The sequence below is a fragment of the Blastomyces dermatitidis genome (genome assembly GCF_000003525.1).
Source record: "Blastomyces dermatitidis ER-3 genomic scaffold supercont1.3, whole genome shotgun sequence".
Classification (NCBI taxonomy): Eukaryota; Fungi; Ascomycota; class Eurotiomycetes; order Onygenales; family Ajellomycetaceae; genus Blastomyces; species Blastomyces dermatitidis.
The window spans coordinates 1,217,722-1,233,412 of NW_025544776.1; the positions used below are offsets into that span (position 1 = coordinate 1,217,722).

Consider the following 15,691-nt stretch of genomic DNA (forward strand, 5'->3'; position numbering starts at 1 on the left):
GGAAGGTTTTATGTTGCTGTGATTTGATGTGGATGTGGAAACGGGGCGGTGGTGTGAGTCGCCACCCAATCAGCAGCCGCCGCTCCGGCTGCGTTTTTCCTTGGCTGGCCGGCTCACGGGACTGCGCTGGTCAGACCACTGACAGGCCAACCTCATCTCTTCCTTTCTCCTCCGCTGCAACATTCGACATCAACATCGCCCGTCGACCACATCCTGCCCGCCCCAATTGCTGCTGCTGCAACCAACTACTCCCGTCTACACCATGAGCAACATCCCAGACGCTGATCCTGACGAACCCGTCGAAACCAAGCCCTTCAAGTTCGTCACTGGTAAGAATCATCTCGGCCCCAATCCCGTCCCATCTCTCCCTCTCACACACAACCACACAAAATCCAATCACTTAATTGAAAGCAAACAACCTTGATGAATGAACTCCTCAGCTAACTAACTCTATCCTGCAACAGCCGGTATGTAATAAGAAATCCAAAACGATTCCTACAATGAGCTGCGCAGTCATTACCCCGTGGCATCCCCACATTCCGCTAGCCAATTGAAAAAAAAGCGTGGACTTGAAAGAGTCAAGTTGAAGCTGACCATGTTACGACAAAATCACAAATAAAAAGGCTACGATGCCCGCTTCCCCAATCAAAACCAGTAAGACTCTTCCAATACCTTTCCGTAAAGCAATAATAACTGCGATTTTTCCCAATTTCCCTAATATTTCCATTATTGTCGCGGACAGAATCTGTTTTAGCTGAACACAAAACTAACCTTTCGAACCACAGAACAAAGCACTGCTGGCAAAACTACGTCGACTACCATAAGTGTATCATAGCCAAGGGCGAGGACTTCCGCCCATGCAGACAGGTAAGCAAGGCCGAAAAAGAAAAGAAAGGAAAAAATATACAAAACATTTCACGCCCCGTTTCCCAATATTTTTTGCCGGCGCGCCCCATTGCCTACATGATACCTAGGTCATGATGAATGAATGACATTAGAACAATACTAACACAATATCCTTCTTCCCCTTTCCGAGTAAACAGTTCTACCTCGCCTACAGATCACTCTGCCCGAAGGGTTGGACCGATAGATGGGATGACCAGCGCGGTACGTTTTCCACGTCATTCTATCCGCTTCAAAGCGCGTGATAAAGAAAGCCTCCACACACACTTATATATATATATATACTAATCCAATCCCCCGCTAAATAGAAGCCGGCAACTTCCCCGCTCGTCTCGATCGGTAGTCGATGTGAGCAACACTTGACGGAAAAGGAAAGTTTCATGTTTGTTTTTGATAAGAGAAGCGAACAAAAATAAGTTAGCAGTGGGAAACTAGCTCTTGTATTAAATATATTAACATAGCATGACATATCTATGAATTTACTCCCCCGCTCACCCCATTTTATGTCCCCCTCTCCTGTAATGTAGAAATGGTCAATGGGTAGTTTCGAAGCAGCACCTTTCACTGTATTGATTGGCATGATGTTTTTTGAAGGTTGAAATTTGGGGTGTTTGTTCTTATGATTTCTTATATCTCAACTTTGTTCATTCCTCTTCTCCCGTCCTTGACATGATAATTACTTTTGTGGGAGTGGCATGCATGTAATTTTATTTTTCTCTCTCAAAAAGAAGGGCGTGAGTCAAGGAAGTAGAATGAGTGCGAGCTGTGATAGGATCTGTAGTTCATATAGCTTTGTTGCTTTTTTTCTACATTTCTGTTTCCGATGTAATTAGTCAAACAGCCTTCATCTCTCTCCATAATCCCTTTTTCCTAGAATCCGGATTTTTCAATGGTCGCAATTGGGAAAATAAGAAATGAATCTAAACACACTATATTCGAAGGGACAGTGAATGTTTCTGTGGACATATATATATATATGCAAAAGGAGCAGGGGAAGGGGGAAGGAAGGTGTTGATCTACATTATTACTATTGTACATGTAAAAGAGAAAAACAGGGCAAAAGGGCCTCAATGTAGTAGAAGAAGCAATTATTTTTGAAACGCCACGATCTCTATCCGACTCTATAGGTCTATAGGTTCGCCCAAAGGAAAGTAGAAAACAAAGAATACTGTAGCTCTAGCTGTGAAAGCGGTAGTAGTAGTTGGACTGTTTGTGAGATATCATGAGCGAGGAAAATTAAGAACAAGGTTAGATAGATTGCGGTTCGTGTTTGCTCCTTAAATAGAGAAACATAATCGCTGGGGGATCCGCATTGTCGGAGAATCCAAGGTTTTTTAAGTAGAAGAAGTTAACATCGAGATATGGCATTGGAAGATGGGAGATATATGTCTGGAAGTGCGAATGTGGAAGGAGGGCGTAGCGAGGGATTGCCTTTTATCCAGATAACCTGACCCAATTCCTGATCAAGGATTACGAATATATCTCGTGTATGGTAGGTTTTTTGTTCCTTGTCTTTTTTCTCTGCCCCTTTTTCGTTCAGGCGTTAGATGAGAGAATCCTCAATACGCGGGTTCAAAGCTCGGTATATTTTCTTATGCTCTTCCAAAAACAGGAACGTAGCGATAGTCTGCGGCGCCAGGCGGATAAAACTAGGTGTCCAGCCCCGGAACATCCACGAAAACCCTTCTTTCCTAATCACCTCCTTCAACAGGCCGACGATGCCGTGCCCCTTCGACTCCGCAGGGTTCGCCGTCATTATCCTCGTCTTTATCACATCGACGGGACTGCATATCGTCGTCGCCATGAACCCGGCCATGAGCGAAGCTGTGAAGTGCGTGTTGATGTTATCCGACATACCAAAGTGCTTGATGCATATTCCCTTGAAAGTATCGTACGTGGACAGCTGGGAAGCGTTCATAAGGATTGCGCGGGCTGAATTCGGCCACAGGCCGCGGAATAGACTGGACGGGCCCTCCGAACGGACCATCTGCATCAATCCGTGCAAGGCGTGTCTGTAGTTCCTTCTCTGGGCTGGGGGCAAGGCTGCGTCGGATTGCATGCGGACGTTGAGGACGTCGGCAGGGTTACCGACCAGCCCGCCTGCTAAGCCTGCGGCTGAAGCCATGAGGACAAGGGTGAGTAGGGAAGGGGAAGATTCGGCGGAGGTGAAATGTGATTTAAGCTCCTCGTAGACTCCGAACCGGGTGGTTGAGTATGTTATTGCGCGGAGGAGAGAGGCTGAGAGCTATTTCATTTTTTGGAGGAGGACCAACTCAATTCATCAGCGCTTTTTCCTTCTTTCTTTCGTTTTTTTCTTCCCCGATTGTAAACCAGAGGTACCACAACTGCTGGGGATGGGTATAAACGTACACCATTGTATAGACCCAGGACCCCATTATTCTTGACGATATGAGCGGCAGTCCTCAGCATTCCAGCAGGGTCTCCTGGTTTTCGGGTCTGGAGGCGGACCTATGACGGGGATATCATTGTTTAGAGCTGATCTTCTTCACTTCGGCTACAGAAAGATCTCGAGGAGGTGATATACCTTCACTATAGTTTTTTAACTCCCCAAGATGTCAGTCACATATGTCTCTCAGCGTAGCAGAAACAAAATCAATATATATACATATATAAAAAAGGGAATGCGACATACAAAGATCCAAGGGATGCGTCGTTGCGGTCGCCATGCACGATGCAGAACCGCCGAACCAGAAGGGATAATGGCGCGGAGGAAGCGACTGTGGAGCAGACGAGGGCTTTGAACCCTTCATATTGTCGCTATCTGCCATCTTGACAATTTAGCAGTATGGTATGCACATACATCCCGCCAAACAAAGAGAGCGTTGAGAGCTATAGCTGTGCTGTTCTGTGGCTGGGCCGAGGGTGATGTTGACTCTCCGGTTGAGATCATTGAGATCATTTTTATTTTCTTAAATTCCGCCGAAATTTATTTTTAAGTCCGCCTGCAGAATACCGTACCAACCATTACATGCCACTAGCCGTTCTAAAATTGAAATTAGGACTTTCTATTGGCTTGGTGGTTATTTAGTCTCAAAGTTACTAGGATACCGCCCAGCTGGGCAGATGAATTCACGATTAACTCGGCTCTGTGTTCGAAGAAATTCGTGATTTGCATTTGTTTAAATACTCTGCTCCGGCCTGGACTGCAGGGAACGGACGAGAACCGACAAAACGGGCCCAATTGCCTCGTCATAAGCTACCGACCAGTCGAGTCAAGTCAGAGAGACATGCGGTTGCTTGCGACTGGCAGAATGCTGAGGTTGGCCTCTAAGCAGACCCATTCCACGGCAAGGACCACAGGGTATTATTACAACCCGTCGCGGAGTCAATTGGCTCCCCTCGTCACCTCAAGGTCTAGCAGCTCAAGAACAACGGGAGGAGAAACAGCAGCAGCAGTAGCGTCAGGTTCAGCCTCGGGGGAAGCTCTAGCGGAATCGAGATCTCAGTCTGATAGCCAGATATCACCAGTCCAGATACTCCAGGGGCGCATCAAAGACGGTGACAGAACCCACCTGGTCGACGAGTGGACAAACACACCGAGAAGCATCCTGTCGCATATCGGACGCCGCCTCTATCTCAATAAAAACCATCCTCTTGCGATTACACGGCAGCTTATAGAGAGCCAATTCACCGGCCCAGAGTTTGGCAATTATGCTGAAGCAAACCCTATCGTCTCGACGACGCAGAACTTCGATGTCCTCGGGTTCCCTACAGATCACCCTGGGCGGAGTAGGACGGATACATACTACGTGAACAAATCTACGGTTTTGAGGACGCATACGAGTGCTCACCAGCACTCTTACTTCCAGCGCATGGGTTTAAACGAGAAAACACGGCCAGACGAGGAGGGGTATACTGTAGTCGCAGATGTTTACAGACGCGATGCTATTGACAGAAGCCATTATCCAGTCTTCCACCAAATGGAGGGGGCAAGATTATGGCAGCGCCCCCAAAAAGACCCCTTGAAATACTCAGCTCAAACCGCAGAGGCCATCATGAAAGACGCCGATAAAATCCCCACTCACGACGTTAAAGTCGAAGATCTAAACCCAACAATACACCCGCAAAGAAACCCCCTGCAAGCAGCCCACCTCAGCGTCGAGGAGACAGAAGCGATCGCAGCCCACCTCAAACGCTCTCTCGAACGTCTCGTCGTTAAAATCTTCTCCGCTGCCCGCGAAGGAACTCCCGAATCCTCCCACGCGGACCAGGAACCCCTCAAAGTCCGCTGGGTCGAAGCCTACTTCCCCTTCACCAGCCCCTCCTGGGAACTCGAGGTGTTTTGGCAAGGCGACTGGCTCGAAGTCCTCGGCTGCGGCGTCGTTAAACAAGAGCTCCTCATCTCCTCCGACGTCCCGCACCGCGTCGGCTGGGCGTTCGGCCTCGGCCTTGAACGCATCGCCATGCTCCTCTTCAACATCTCGGACATCCGCCTCTTCTGGTCCGAGGATCCGCGCTTCCTCTCCCAATTCCAAGCGGGCAAAATCACCCGCTTCGTCCCCTTCTCAAAACACCCTGCGTGCTACAAGGATGTTGCCTTTTGGCTACCACCTTCAGCCGCAACTGCTGCAGGCGGCCGCACACTGTTCCATGAAAATGATATGATGGAAATTGTGCGTGATGTTGCTGGCAATCTGGTGGAGGATGTGCAACTTGTGGATGAGTTTATGCAACCGAAGACCGGGCGGAAGAGTTTGTGCTATCGGGTTAATTATCGGAGTTTAGAGAGGACGCTGACGAACGACGAGACGAATAAGTTGCATGAAAGGGTGAGGCAGGAGTTGGTGGAGAGGGCTGGTGTGGAGATTAGATGATCATGGTGATAGATTTACTGTACAATATATCTGCGTATATTTTGTTTTTATTTAACCTACAATATCTTGTATTTTTTAAAAAATAAAATGCTCTCTGGCTCATAGTTTGCTGGATGATAACAATTTTTGCTCCTTCTCACCTTTTCCAACGTACATTACAGCAATAGACATCGCACCGTATTGTTAATAAAGGGTGGTGATGCTTCTGAGTTGAGCTAACTAAATGTTAATTCGCAGCTTGCCTGTACGAAATGTTAAAAGTAATCAACTATCGGATCAACCGCTTCCGGATTTGATTACACCTTATTTCATAAAAAAATAAAGAGAAAAAGAAAAAGTAGACACCCACCTAAGACCCCACTTCCGACTGGTGACGCCAAGGTCTAATAAAAGTAGATTGAAAAGGATCACACAAAAAGGAAGCTGGCCAAAAATCGGAAAGAGTGAGAATTCACCATATCATATATATCGTACCAAAGGTCCCAAGCCTGGCGCTGCTGATGAACACATTAAGAGAGGAGAGATGTGTAATAATGGGGAAAATATGAGAAAGACGTAAAAAAATCTAACAGAAAAGAGGAGGAAAACAAAAAGGAGACGGTAAATATCAGAGCGGTTTGGAAAATAGGGATATATATGTGTATGTGCGCGCTCCATAAAATAGTAGCTCTCAAATAGCGAAGAGATGATGAATGCAACAGATCGGAAAAACGCCGTCGTCCGTGTTGTTTCTCCCGTTTTATACAGTGATATTTTTTTTTCCTGTCCGCGTCGAATACATGCATGGATATTGTACAGAGAATAAGGTGGAGTAAAGGAATAGAGCTACTAAGGATTGTAGCTGTACACGGAAAATTGTGCTGATTGTGGGGAGAAGGGAGATTACCGCCTTAAAAGTCTATATTGCGGTTTGTGAAAGCGGCGAGGTTCCGTAATAGGGGTGTGAAAGGGGAGGAAAGTGGCTTTTATTGTTCGATATCTCATACTGGATACGAATTCGTGCCTAGGAGTTCTTCACAACTCCGACTTTCGCAGCCTGTATTTTTACGGACGGGTGTTAGCTTAGCTCAGTAGTAAATCAAAGGAGACAAAAATAAGATCTTACCCTGAGTGTACGGCCATTGAGAATAAATCCCTTAGTTTGAGCGTGGAGCACATCTCCATCCTCTTTGCCCTCAGCCGCAGCCATGAAAGTCGCCTCGTGTAATTTTGGATCAAACTTCTGCGGTTTGCCGTCTACCAGCTCGGAGGGATCGAATCTTTCCAACCCATGCTTATTCAATGTGTTGAACAGGACACGTTCGGTCATTCGAAGGCCAGCCACCAGCTCTGTCAGTTCCCTGTTCTCCTTCTCACCCGCGCCGGAGATTTTTTCTGCAGGGACGGCAGCAAGGGCGCGGTCGAGGTTGTCAATGGAATCAAGAAGATCTGTTGCAAATCGCTGGATAGCAAAATTCCGGGCAGATTCTACCTCCCTGCGTGTACGTTCCTGAAGGTTCCGGAAATCGGCAACGGAGCGGAGATATTTATCCTGAAATTGGGATGTTAATGTATCAGATATTTGTTTTCTTCGAAACCTCGTCGTAATGCCTCCAGAAGGGGCGCCACAGGACAACCACACAAAAACCAAAAACGGACAGACAGGTCGCATACCTTGAGATCAACAATTTCTTTTTTCGCAGCTTCAAGCTCTTTCTTAACGGGGTCTTCTACGGCTTCTGGCTTCTTTTCGTTGCCATTCTCTTCTGTGGCAGTGTCTTTCTTGGGCTCTGCTCCTTCGGACTGATCAGATGAATAATATCTCTGGCATATTCGTGGAGGGAATGGTTTGATAGACTGAGAGAGTGGTTGCAAATATGCGGTTCTTGTTGCTGGCAGAACACGATTTGATGTAGAGCGAATAGACAGCACAGACTTTGCAGCCTGGCGTTGAAGCATAGTTCTAGAAATCATGGTGTATAGCTAGGGTGATATTCTCCAAGGTAGAACCGGAGGAGCTTGTGCTAAAGAAAGAAGAAGTTTGGGAGTAGTGGGAGATGAATATTGTAGATAATCTATGTATGACTAGTTACTGGAAAAGGAAATTCTAAGCTTGCGATAGAATCATAAAAAATTCAGAGCCCAACGGTTTAACATTTTTCCGGGCGAAGCTAAATTCAACGACGGATCAAGACTGAAACTCTCTACATGATCAAAACATCTGTCTATTCTGCTTGCATCTCTACCTATGGTATACATTTTTGTAGAAAGAATACTTCATTTATTTCATTTCCTCTTATAACCAGCCTCCCATTATCTTGATCAAATCATAACAAACAGCAGGAGAACATAACATAATGGATATATACAATAAGGAAATGAACAGGGAAATCATGGAAGCATACAATTTCCAAAAGACTTGAATCCGACATCGTTGACCTGTTGCCAAAGGTTACAGCAAAGTGCCTTATTGCGCCATGCCTGATCCAATGACCACATTGCTCGTCCAGAAATTGGATTAAAGAGAAATAGAGGCAAAAAGTTCACTGAAGGAAGAAAATCATTGTGTCGTATGGAATGGCTTTCAGAGCATTTGCGAGCGAGAATTCATCGTGTGTACGAACGTGCTGTGCGGACGTGAGCCCGTTAGGATACCAGCGTGGCTGTGGGTGGAGTTGACGGCGCAGGATTGACCATCTTTTCCATCTCCCTTTCGATGTTAGCAAACAAAGTGTGCAGTTCGGCACCTGCATATATCTTAATCGATTCTACCTCCCGGCGGTTAACGCCCAGCGGAGTCTCCGCTCTCGATGGGCTTCGAGATGGTATCTGGTCATCTGCTAAAATAACACTATCATAGTGTGGAGCCCACAACGTCATTGCACCAGCCATGTGCTCAAGCAACTTCTGTCGAATACGAATCCGTTTGTTTTCAGCATGTTCCAGCTTGTAGACCCATTCGTCAATTGACTGGTCAAGTTCGGAGAGAGCTTCTTCTTGCTTGAGGATGCCTTCCCTCGAGAACTTGGAAACCCGGGGCGATTTGAGGTACGAGATCATGCGTGTGTGCAGGCTACGGCGCCCGGATCGCAATGACTTGTAAGTTTCGCGGAGATAATCGCACCTTTTATCGAGTACTCGCAATTCCTTGATACAAGCTCAGTATTGTGACAAGGATATGGAGACAAACCAATTACATTGACAAGACAAACAACGACGACTTACCCTAGAAAGCGATCGGACTTCGGAGAACTTTAGTACTTCAAATCTCTTGGCCTGGTCCCACGCCTGGTCTTTTAATCTCTCGATTTCATCGAATGGAAGCAGCTTTGGAGCAGTGTGTGCCGGGATTCCGGCTGGTAAGATCAGGGATGAGCAGTCAAGAGGTTCATTATTCGGTTTAACCGCCCTTGGACTCTCCTCCATTGGAGATTTATTCCTTGGGGGTGCCTTCACCGCGATTGAGTCTACAGGGATGTCTGGCTTGTTATCTAGCGACATTGAACCTTTTCTATGCAGCATGGGCGGTGATGTGATCGTGCTTGGATACGTTTGGCAAACCCCGACACTTCTGTTCCTTGAATGCTTGGGGGTACCTCTGCCCTTCAGTGGAGACGGCGAGATCCATGGGGTCGCAGGGACTCCCAGATCAAATGAACCCGGCTGTGTTTCGACGGTCTTGGCGTGTAAGGGAAATATGAAACTCTGCGTGGAACACTTGCAGGCTGTGGGACTGTTCGTTGGAGCAGTCAATGTTGTAGCGGAGGAATTTGAGCTGGCGCTGAAATAGTTGGCCACTGGCTGGGTAGCCAAGGTTCGCAGGCCGAGTCTGGGTGATTTTGGCGGCACTTCAGGCGGTTTGTCTTTCTCCGATTGGTTTGGTCTTGGATGTTTTATAGGCAAATTGCCTTTTGAAGATCCAACTTCATCTGCAACAAAGGGATATGGCTCTAGTGCGTCGGGAAGCAGTAATGAGGAGGCCCTTTTTATTGACTTATGGCCATCATCTTCCATCGGAGAAGGTCTAAGCACTTTTCCAAAGGACTCTCTTGACGAACTTACTGGTTCTCCAACAGCATCGAGGGCGGAATCTTTGAACGTTGGCCGGCTCCAGGATGCTCCAGGGGCGCTACTCGACCGTTCATGAGTAGGAAATTTAGCTGGTAATGTTGCTACTGCAAAGTTAGAGACAGCGCTGCGACTACGAATATCAGGGGGATACTCACGCGAATCTGAATTCTTTTCCTGGACGGTCGTCATTGGCCTTAATTCCGGAACACTAATTTTACGACGCCGATGAAGTGTTCCGCCCTCCTTGAACGGGTTCTTCTTGAGGTCACTTAGATCTGGTGTCCGCCGTCCAGACGTCATTACTGACTTTTTCCAGATTGGCCATAGCTGGTACCTTTGGTGCTCAGTCGGCGTTTGCCTTCCCGATACGCTAACGTTCAAACTACAAGGAGTCTTGTCATTGGGCTGTTTGTTGAGTCAGCGTGGTCTATGATTCTTCTGAATTTTACGCTGTAGGGAGTAGCTCACAGTTGGGGAGGAGCAGCCTCTGGCAAGGCCAACATGTACGGCAAATTCCTGAACCTTCTGCTCGACAGCAAGCATCATTATTTCCCGCAGCTTACGTAAAAGCAATTTGGCGGTGTCTTCGGATTTGCCGTTAGGGGTAGATGCCTGATTTCTCTCTAGCCTGGTCGTTGTCCGGACCTATATATGGCTATAACAGCGATTCCAGGGAACGAAGTATGTCCTTATAACCCGGGACAGAGCTTCTCTTATTGACATCTCAAACGCCAACTTTTAGCCCTAGTATTGAGGAGGACCTGGAAACTTGCTTTGTGGATCGTCTCCGACTTCACACCAGGAGTCGGTGTCATCAGGACCAAATGACTCTAGACAGTAAACTAGTAAGGATCTTGGGCTGAGCCGCGAATATGCTGCAGCCCTTGAAACAACATCCATGTCTGTAAGTAAGCTTGCTAAACCTTATTTGACCCTAAACTATGGGGTCGAAGTGCTTGAGCGACTTGGACCAATATACTCCGTAGAAGCGAGCAAGAAGCCCATTCCTGCACTTCTCGGCTCCATAAAGCAGAACAGGTCAAATCGAATCCAAAACATCAAACCGACCACAACTAAACACCTAAAGTAAACTTTTACTAACACATGCATAGGTACTCCGTAGTTCAACTTAAGTTTCTCTCGCCAATGCCAAACTCAACAATGAGTCAACCCATATTCTGGACGCCGATGACGAAAAATAACCTCTTTGCTAAACCCCCGCCTTCCACTAGATTTATTCCCTATCCACGTTTGGTTGTAATACCCTCAGGCCAAGGGAAGACCAAATTCTCTTATTCCCCAAGAAATGCTGATCTATTAGGATGACCGACCATTGTGTAAAGCAGAGACTCGATGAATCAATTAGAGCTATCCTTTGGTCAGTCTTAAACCCATTACGACTGGTTGATCGGCTCTGTCCTGTAACCTATGCCTGCTAGCCTAAGCTTTTGTATGTGTGCTATGGTTCCTCCAGTTCACACCGCGCTTCTGTGGTCACTAAAGGATGTTTGTTTGCTTTATAGTTAATGCCAATTGTGCAGTTGGAATGGACAATGCCTCTCTTGCCCTAGATCAACGAAACTTGAAAGCCAGAACATCGATTCGGCTATTGCTCGATATAGAACAGCGAATCACTCACAAGGGTGTCTTTATTAGGGGGATTCTAGTAAGGACTATCAACCCAGTTGGTAATCCGGTCCCATTGCTCTCGACTCCTCCTCACTTATGTCTGCAAGTGTTTTGGCTAATATCACCACTGTGTATGATGGAGGAATGTGGAAAAGTCAAAAAAATCCACTAAACAAGTGAGGTATCTACAGTGTACTCCGTACAGCGTAAAAAATGCTGGAGCACTCAGGTCGCTGATACCCTGCTAGAAATGTCCGAAAGCAACCCCCCAGCCAAGCCAGGAGTCTCCGGAATACGAATCCCAGCAAGAGTATGACCTCGCTGGCACTCAACTTATTATTCAGTGGGCCAGGATGCTTCCCGACGAGATTTTCGGGGTTTCTAGCTCGAACCAGATGATCTACCAGCTCGCGTTCTCGTGGAGCAAGCACTTGCACTTGTGTAATAATCCATCTTTACCTCGCATCGACAATGGTGCTAGAAATGTCGCAGGTTCAAGCCTGTATTGAACATCCTTGACACCTTGCATGGGTTCGTTCTGAGCCCTTCCCCCTGCGACGGGAATGCAGTCGCGGTACTAGCGGATGCCACTATTTCCTTAGTGTGAACTTTGATCTCGATGCCTCAGGGGCGAGAAGTTCCTTTATTAGAATCTGTCCAAGGCGCATCTCAGGTCGGGGTTCAACATCCACGTTTTTCACAGGGATGTATCCTGACCTCTCAGTGACTTGATCCCTTTTAACTGCGCAGCCATCACCTCACCCCAAGTGATAGGGAGAGGAGCATGAGAAAAAAGTCGAATGAATCCTCTCGCCGAGTTATATCTCACATAACGATGCAGGCAAAGCTTTTGAAGTCAACTTTTACGCTACGTTTATTTATGCTGGGCGTATGCTGGGCTGGCGTTGCGGGAGGTGGATAATCGCCGTCCAGATGATCTACGTCACCCCTCTGGTTGGCGGAGTCGTTGCTCTTCGCCTGCGATCGATTTCCGTAGCGCAGTCAAACTCGAAGGCAGCTGATCATGTACTGTACATTTTTTAACGCGAGCTTGCTGAGAAAAGCGCTTCAAATCTCGCAAGACTTTCAGATTCCAAATAATTTTATCCGGAAATACTTCGCTGGGAAGACAGTACAATCACAACAATGCCATTTTTAATCAGAGCTGTTGTTTGGTTTGCATTAGAGTTCCCAGGCGATTTTGTTTCCTCACTGGAATTTCATCATTGTTGCTTCTTATCGGTTCACAAATTGAATCACTCGGCTATTCTGGCGCCCGATGATACTTAATGAGAAGACGATGGCCTGGACCCGTCTTGGCTGCTAACTCGAATGCGGGGACTCTCAATGAGTGACCACGTGGTTTTAAGGGGAGATTTACCGGTTCAATCAATAGCAGTCTGTTCAACTCTTTGAATTGGAGAAGGCTGAGCTATTCTGAGGTTTTCTGCGCTTTTGCATCCAATCATTTCATCCACAGAACGCGGAAGAAACAATTTAAGGGTGTGGTGTTACGGCATCAACATCTGTCCTATGATGTGCTGCAGAAAATTCCAACTAACGCCGGTAAATTCGCCCCCTGACCTGGATTGATTCGCGAAGATATCAGCCTGAGAAATTTGGGTTTGCATTCCTAGCCTACGAAACGGAGCGCATCGTGGAAACTCTAGGCGGTGCTAACCCCGCATGTTCGCTCTTTCTACGTTCGGGTTCGGGGAAAGTTGCTACAAGGGAAGACCCTTGAGGCGACGTTCGTTTGAAAAAAAGGGGCCTCGATGATTATTCGGCCTAAGGTTGCTCATGCCTCTCTTCTAAAGTTAATTAAAGAAGATTGACGATTTGACGAATGACGAGTGTTTACCTTCTTATAATGTCCTACGGCATGTGCGTACAATTGGGCGCTATATCGAGATCCACGTTCGCAATCGTAAAATGGCAGGAATGGAGTGGGATATGGTCGATCCTATCGAAGCCAAAATAATAGTTTTCTCGGGGGATTCAACTGGGATTTGGAGCTTTTGGCTTTCCCTGGTATTTCTGGAAAAACTTGGTTGTATAATTTTAACACCAAGTGGAGAAGTCCAAAGATGCCAAGCGAAATTTGCCCTGAAGGTGACAAGGTTCTATTTATCCGGTCTGATACTACTCAGGCACCTTCGTTACAGGCTACCTAGTTCGGAATCCTTGTTGAATAGGGAATTCGAGAGCTATGGCACAACCTGCAGCCGATAAGGAATGTAAAACACCGAGATGGTGAGGGAAAAGCGGGGGAAAACGGCTGCGAAACACACATATCATGCAGCTCTCCATTTAAATAGCCACAATTAGCTCGTGTTGGATCAGCTCCCCTGCAGTCTCAAAATCTCAAACATGGGGCTCCGAAGGGAGGTGTTCGCGCACGATAGCTAGTCAAAGAGGAAGACAACCTGGTTACAACGTTTAATTTACAGAGTAGAGAAGAGAGGGCTTGGTAACGAGCCAGCACTATACAATCATTACATGCTTGGCCATCATTTTTATCTTCTTGTTCCCCATCCGTGGCTGAAGAACCTGTCGGCACCAACATTGGGGAAAAGAGATATTAATGGTTGGTGGATCATCTTCGGCGATGTAGAAGTTTATGATAAACTGCTGCACAGTTCTTCTAACTAGCAGCTGCTGAGAAGCAGAATGCGTGCGAGAATGCAAAGACTAAGGCATCACTCACTACTCTTGCTCCAAGCAAAGCCGAACCATTCTGACGCCTGCCAACTACCTCCAGAGAAGCATTCTCTCTTTTTTCCGCGCCCCCTCTCCATTCGTCCTTCATTTTGAGGATTCACACCATCGTTTATTTCCGATTGCAGTTTGTGCCACTGCTTGTGGACAAAAACCTACAGCATATCCATTGCGCCAGCTATCCGCCCTACCCAGTGTAAACGAACGGTGTTTCGAGCCTTGCAAGAGCCCCGCGCGGATGAGGGGCTCCGCATTGCACGAGAGTTGCGATGCTTGCCACAGCGTGTAAGCCTAACCCAACCTGGAGGCCGGGTGGGCATAACGCGGATTTTGCACGGTCTGAACTGAACCTGGCAGCTTCAAAACCCCCCTTTGGGCGGAGCACTGAATGAATGTGCCTGATTTGAATGTGGCGCCGCCCTTCTTTTGACGGACTGCGCCGAGAACTCTTCTAGTGCCATGCTCACTTCCAAGTTCCCACTCTCATTGCTCTCGTCTTCGTGGCCCATGTACACAGTAGGGTAGGGGAATTCTGTGGATTCCGGCGCGTAGCCCGAGGAATCCTTGTTGAAATGGCTCGGAATATTTAGGGAATGTTGAGGAAAGTCTCTCTGCCGGACCTTGAGAAGTATTCACTGTTTATTTTTACTTGTGACAGCTGATGATCATGGATTTTGGCAAGTTAAACTGGGGTATCTTGGTGCACAGATGTTTAACTAATCTGTTGAGGTTATTGATCCCTGATACTTTCATGCCTCCCTTAAAGCTGACGATACAGTACCTTGGATATATATGAGCATTTGCAATGTGATATGCATACATCTGTACTTGGTGCACCTCACCACAACACTAACTACTTCTTCAAAATAGGTACCTTTTGTGTGGGTTATCTCATGCATGTTTTTAGAATATACTATATCTTCGATGCAACATCAGATATGAGTAGAATATTAAAGATGTAAGTATATTCTAATACAAAGAATATGAGTATATAAATTTATGGAAATAAATTGTTCTGCTTATTTTATATAATAGCTATACATAGTAATTTAGTAGTTCTGGCTCCATCACCTGTTCAGCTCCCATCTTTCAACCGTCATACTGGGAAAAACGGCTCCAACTGATGAAGCGCTGGTGAGTTAGAATTGCAAGAAGTCAAGCATTATACTGTTATCACTAATAATAATAATAATAATAATAATAATAATAATCTGGAATCCAACAAACAACGTTGATGCCGCGCTATCAGGCAAATAAATCTACGCCAAGAACTGAAGCAATATTGCAATACAGGACTTCAAGGCCTAATGAAGATTACTGCATGGCTCAGGAAAATACGGCGCACAATTCAGCTATTCAACCGCCGGAGTCAATGCAGAGGCCCATGCTCGAGAAGATTATCTATCCATGCAACTGAGAACTTTGCATGTGAATGTGAGGTTGTTCAACACGAGAATCGAGCCTCCAAAACGACGCCGCCGCCGTGGCAGTAGAATGGGACTTGCTAATAAGGATGATGATGGAGCAAAATTCTTCTCTCCTACTAAGGTTAATGT

General features: G+C 46.6%; 7 protein-coding genes across 8 annotated transcripts; 4 read left to right on the forward strand and 3 right to left on the reverse strand.

Annotated features, from left to right (window-relative positions):
• Positions 1–262: 262 nt before the first annotated feature.
• BDCG_02716 (cytochrome c oxidase subunit 6b) lies at positions 263–1,246 on the forward strand (the record flags this gene model as incomplete). Its single annotated transcript, XM_045418268.1, has 5 exons — positions 263–329; positions 624–654; positions 786–867; positions 1,044–1,107; positions 1,212–1,246. The coding sequence occupies 5 exons, from the start codon at positions 263–265 to the stop codon at positions 1,244–1,246; spliced, it is 279 nt and encodes a 92-aa protein (XP_045274890.1).
• Positions 1,247–1,452: 206 nt separating this feature from the next.
• BDCG_02717 lies at positions 1,453–4,028 on the reverse strand. Of its 2 annotated transcripts, XM_045418269.1 has the most exons (4): positions 3,557–4,028; positions 3,449–3,453; positions 3,274–3,372; positions 1,453–3,148 (listed from the first exon to the last, which is right to left on the reverse strand). In XM_045418269.1, the coding sequence occupies exons 1-4, from the start codon at positions 3,690–3,692 to the stop codon at positions 2,447–2,449; spliced, it is 942 nt and encodes a 313-aa protein (XP_045280137.1). In that variant the 5' UTR covers positions 3,693–4,028; the 3' UTR covers positions 1,453–2,446. The 2 variants fall into 2 exon arrangements, with proteins under 2 accessions (XP_045280137.1, XP_045280138.1); XM_045418270.1 differs by having other exon boundaries at positions 3,274–3,453; positions 3,557–3,873.
• Positions 3,881–5,946, forward strand: BDCG_02718 (phenylalanyl-tRNA synthetase). The gene has a single exon (XM_045418271.1). The coding sequence runs from the start codon at positions 4,152–4,154 to the stop codon at positions 5,736–5,738; it is 1,587 nt and encodes a 528-aa protein (XP_045274891.1). The 5' UTR covers positions 3,881–4,151; the 3' UTR covers positions 5,739–5,946.
• On the reverse strand, positions 5,189–7,816 carry BDCG_02719 (molecular chaperone GrpE). The gene is made up of 3 exons (XM_045418272.1): positions 7,392–7,816; positions 6,844–7,269; positions 5,189–6,774 (listed from the first exon to the last, which is right to left on the reverse strand). The coding sequence occupies exons 1-3, from the start codon at positions 7,689–7,691 to the stop codon at positions 6,742–6,744; spliced, it is 759 nt and encodes a 252-aa protein (XP_045274892.1). The 5' UTR covers positions 7,692–7,816; the 3' UTR covers positions 5,189–6,741.
• A 134-nt stretch (positions 7,817–7,950) lies between these two features.
• On the reverse strand, positions 7,951–10,510 carry BDCG_02720 (uncharacterized protein). The gene is made up of 4 exons (XM_045418273.1): positions 10,257–10,510; positions 9,944–10,193; positions 8,943–9,889; positions 7,951–8,864 (listed from the first exon to the last, which is right to left on the reverse strand). Exons 1-4 carry the CDS (start codon positions 10,332–10,334, stop codon positions 8,364–8,366), a joined length of 1,776 nt encoding a protein of 591 aa, XP_045274893.1. The 5' UTR covers positions 10,335–10,510; the 3' UTR covers positions 7,951–8,363.
• Positions 10,511–11,216: 706 nt separating this feature from the next.
• BDCG_02721 (uncharacterized protein) lies at positions 11,217–11,926 on the forward strand (the record flags this gene model as incomplete). The annotated part of the gene is made up of 4 exons (XM_045418274.1): positions 11,217–11,238; positions 11,312–11,472; positions 11,573–11,593; positions 11,666–11,926. 4 exons carry the CDS (start codon positions 11,217–11,219, stop codon positions 11,924–11,926), a joined length of 465 nt encoding a protein of 154 aa, XP_045274894.1.
• A 1,379-nt stretch (positions 11,927–13,305) lies between these two features.
• On the forward strand, positions 13,306–15,091 carry BDCG_16615 (uncharacterized protein). The gene has a single exon (XM_045425824.1). It carries the CDS (start codon positions 13,350–13,352, stop codon positions 13,647–13,649), a length of 300 nt encoding a protein of 99 aa, XP_045280139.1. The 5' UTR covers positions 13,306–13,349; the 3' UTR covers positions 13,650–15,091.
• Positions 15,092–15,691: the final 600 nt, after the last annotated feature.